This window comes from Fulmarus glacialis, unplaced genomic scaffold (genome assembly GCF_000690835.1).
Source record: "Fulmarus glacialis isolate BGI_N327 unplaced genomic scaffold, ASM69083v1 scaffold16680, whole genome shotgun sequence".
NCBI lineage: Eukaryota > Metazoa > Chordata > Aves > Procellariiformes > Procellariidae > Fulmarus > Fulmarus glacialis.
This window is the reverse complement of record NW_009185942.1, coordinates 376-3,467: the sequence shown is the minus strand read 5'-3', so window position 1 is coordinate 3,467 and position 3,092 is coordinate 376. Positions and strand designations below refer to the sequence as shown.

The 3,092-nt window shown below is 58.9% G+C and overlaps 1 protein-coding gene across 1 annotated transcript in view; it reads right to left on the bottom strand.

Annotated features, from left to right (window-relative positions):
- Positions 1 to 2,339, bottom strand: part of TSPAN1 (tetraspanin 1) — a gene marked incomplete at its 5' end in the record, with an annotated part of 2,928 nt that extends 589 nt beyond the window's left edge. The window contains 4 exons of the mRNA XM_009585419.1: positions 323 to 460; positions 784 to 882; positions 1,606 to 1,680; positions 2,109 to 2,339. Of these exons, the coding sequence (XP_009583714.1) occupies positions 323 to 460; positions 784 to 882; positions 1,606 to 1,680; positions 2,109 to 2,339 (543 nt within the window). The remainder of the gene's footprint in view (positions 1 to 322; positions 461 to 783; positions 883 to 1,605; positions 1,681 to 2,108) is intronic.
- Between the last annotated feature and the right edge of the window lie 753 nt (positions 2,340 to 3,092).

Genomic DNA, 3,092 nt, shown 5'->3' with positions numbered 1-3,092 from the left:
CCAAAGCGCGGTATTGGGGGGGAGGCTGCAAACAGGTGGGGAAATCACCCAAAAATGCGGAGTGGTGCCTGGGTTCACGCTCAGCCCCAGGCATGCCACCCTGCTGCAGAGCTCCCTTTAGGACCAGAGCAATGGTAGCAGCTTTGCTTGTCTCCATCAGGGACAAGCCAAGGCCACCACAGCATCCCCCAGGACTTAAAGCCCATGGCACCGCCATGTCCAAAGCCGGGGTTGGAGCTACAGGATGGGTCTCCCTCTCTGTGCCAGGGCACACCCCAAACCACGCTTTGCCAGAAGGCAAGAGCTGCTGGCGCTTCCGTACCGGGACGTTACTTTCTGCAGCGAGCGTGTTGTTGCAGGGCTGCAGGTCCTTACAGCAGGGCGCCGGGTAGGTTCCCTCGTTATTATACCAGGGGGACTCGGTGAAGTCTGTGTAGTTATTCAGGCCACAGCAATGGACCTAAGAGGGAGAGAGAAGAAGGGATGAGGAGAGCATCCTGCACGTCTCCCTCCTGGGTCAGACACAGTGTGGACCCCACTGCCTATGAAGGGGGTCACCCAGCTCAACTCAGCTCGGGGGAGGCGCTCAATGGCCTTTTTGGGACCAGGATTTTGCCCCACACTCCAGCATGTACAGCTCTCACCCCAGCCACAGGACCACTAGATCCCAAACGGGTAGGTCCTAGGCACCTGGGAAGCTGATGGGGTGGTGACAGCTCAGCACACCCACGATTGTGATGGTGTCCCCATTCCCATCCTGCTGGCCCACCCAGCTCAGCGCACCTCATTCATGGTGGCATTCCAGATGCGCGTGAATTTGTCATCTGCCCCGTACTTCTCCTTCAGGACAGGGGTCACCACGGCCGTCAGCAGCGTCTCTGCCTGGAAGAAGAGGCAGAGAAACACCATCAGAGAAGGTCCTGAGGAGCACCACAGAGCCGAGAGCCCCCATACTGGTCTCAGCCCATGGGGAGGAGACCAACCAGACCTAGCATGGCCAGGAGCACGGCACACCACGTCCCTTTGGCCCGAGGACAGCCTGGCCCCTTCCCCACTAACCAGTGCTTTATGGCACCGAGGCCACTTATGACCAGTGAGTCATCTGATAAGCAGCATAACTGAGGGAGCCAGGAATGACGTTTGCCCTGCGGTTGACTTCTCCAGTGCCTAATGAGGCAAAGTCACCTTTCTCCCCAGGTTGTTTCTCAGGTGCCTAATAAGGGGTTGAGTTTGCTTAGCATTGAAGCATTAGAGACTTCCTCTCCCATGTGGCTCCTACCAGCAGAGGTGGGGAGGTGTCAAGCCTAGGCTGCTACTGGACTAAGGGGTTTGAAAGGAAGAAGCAGGCAAAACTTGTACCATCATCCTCATTTCTTTAGGGCAATGGGAATCCCTGTTCCCACCATCCTCACCCCGGCCAGGCTGCCCCAGCCTGCCCATGTAGCTGGTGCTGGCAGGGACTGGCATCCCTTCCTCCTGCAGCAGCGCCCACCTCTCAGCTTCCCCATCCACAGGCAGCACTGCCAGCCCTAGAGTCTCCTGTTTTCCCAAGGGGTAGGACAGGTCCCAGATTAGCCCAACTCGAGACTCAGATGTGCCACTCACAAGACTTGTGTAGACCAGAGCCACCACAGCAGCAGCAACTTCGGCAATAAAGATGATCAGCACCACCGAGAAGAACTAGGATACAACAAGGGGAGAGAGGTCAAAGCAACAGCCAGAGTCCACAGGGCCTCCAGGAGCCCATCTGCTTCCCAAGGGCCAGCAGGACCCTCCCTCAGGGTTCAAGCCCTGTCTCAATGCCTTCAGCTCTGCTCCAAGGCAGAAGCAGCACAACCTTGGGGTCCTCCAACCCTCCATCTGCATGGGGCTGACCTCTCCGGACATGCTCCAGGAGAGACCTCTGCTCAGCACCAGCTTCTGCTTCCTTTCACTCTTGCCCAGGGCAGACTTTGGTTCCAGCACTGCCTTTCCAAGGTCAACCCAAACTTCCAGCACATGGCAACATCCAAGGAGGACATCTCCATAGAGAAATCTATCCCTCAGACCTCCCCCACCAGAGACCCAGCTCAAATGAGGCTTGATAAGGAGATAAGCAAAGTCCATACCATCATCAGGAGACACTTGCTGTCCTTCTGGGCACCGTAGCACCCGAGGAAGCCAATTACCAGCAGGATGGCACCAATGGCGATGAGGAAGTAGCTCACATTCACAACCTGCAGGACGCTAGAGGAGAGCGACCCAAATATACCCAGGAACGACTCTCCATCTACTGTGACCCAGATGCCAACTCCCAGGAGGGTCCCGCCACCAAGCTGGGAGGAGAGAGACAATGTCAGCTCCCAACCAGGCAGAGATCTGGGCTTTGGGGAAGGTGCCGGCACAGGTATTTCTCCCCTCTGCAGGTTGTCACTATGCCAAAGCCCAGACTTTGTGGCCACTGAGGGCAGCTCAAGGCGTTGCCACCACAGGCTTGGGGCAGCTGGATGGGTCACTACCCCGAAACACACCCCACCACCAGCACATCCCCAGCTGCGGCATCGCAGCTGCCCCCTTCCCCAGCCCAAGGGGTTTCAGTGCCAGCAGCGGGGCAGTAACCCTCGTGCAGGGTGGCCAAGCCAGCGGCACCTCGGGCCGCCCCCTGGTCCCAGAGGGGCAACACGCAGCCAGCTTGGACGCTGGCCACCATCACGAGTTCCTCCAGCCAGGGAAGCTGCCCGCTCACTCGGGGGAATGGCTGAGCAGCCCTCGGCCTCAGACACTCACATGTTCCCAGCAAGGGCAGCTCAGGGCTGCCCCAGCCCTGCCCTCCACCCGCTCGACCTTCCCCACCAGCCCCGAGTCCCAGCAGGAGCTTTAAGAAGGGAGTGCTTCGGCAGGGCAAGCCTGGGGGCTCTACACCTCCCCTTCCCAAGGCTATATCCCACCGCATCCCCTTCCAGGTGGCTCCATTGCTCCTGCAGAGCCAGGGTAGCTCTCAGGAGCTCCACTACCCATTGCCCTGGGTGGGAGCAGAGGCTGTGTGTGCTCTGGAGACCCCCGAGACCACAGGACACTGTAATGCCCCTAGAGAGACGGAGACCCCCAGACAC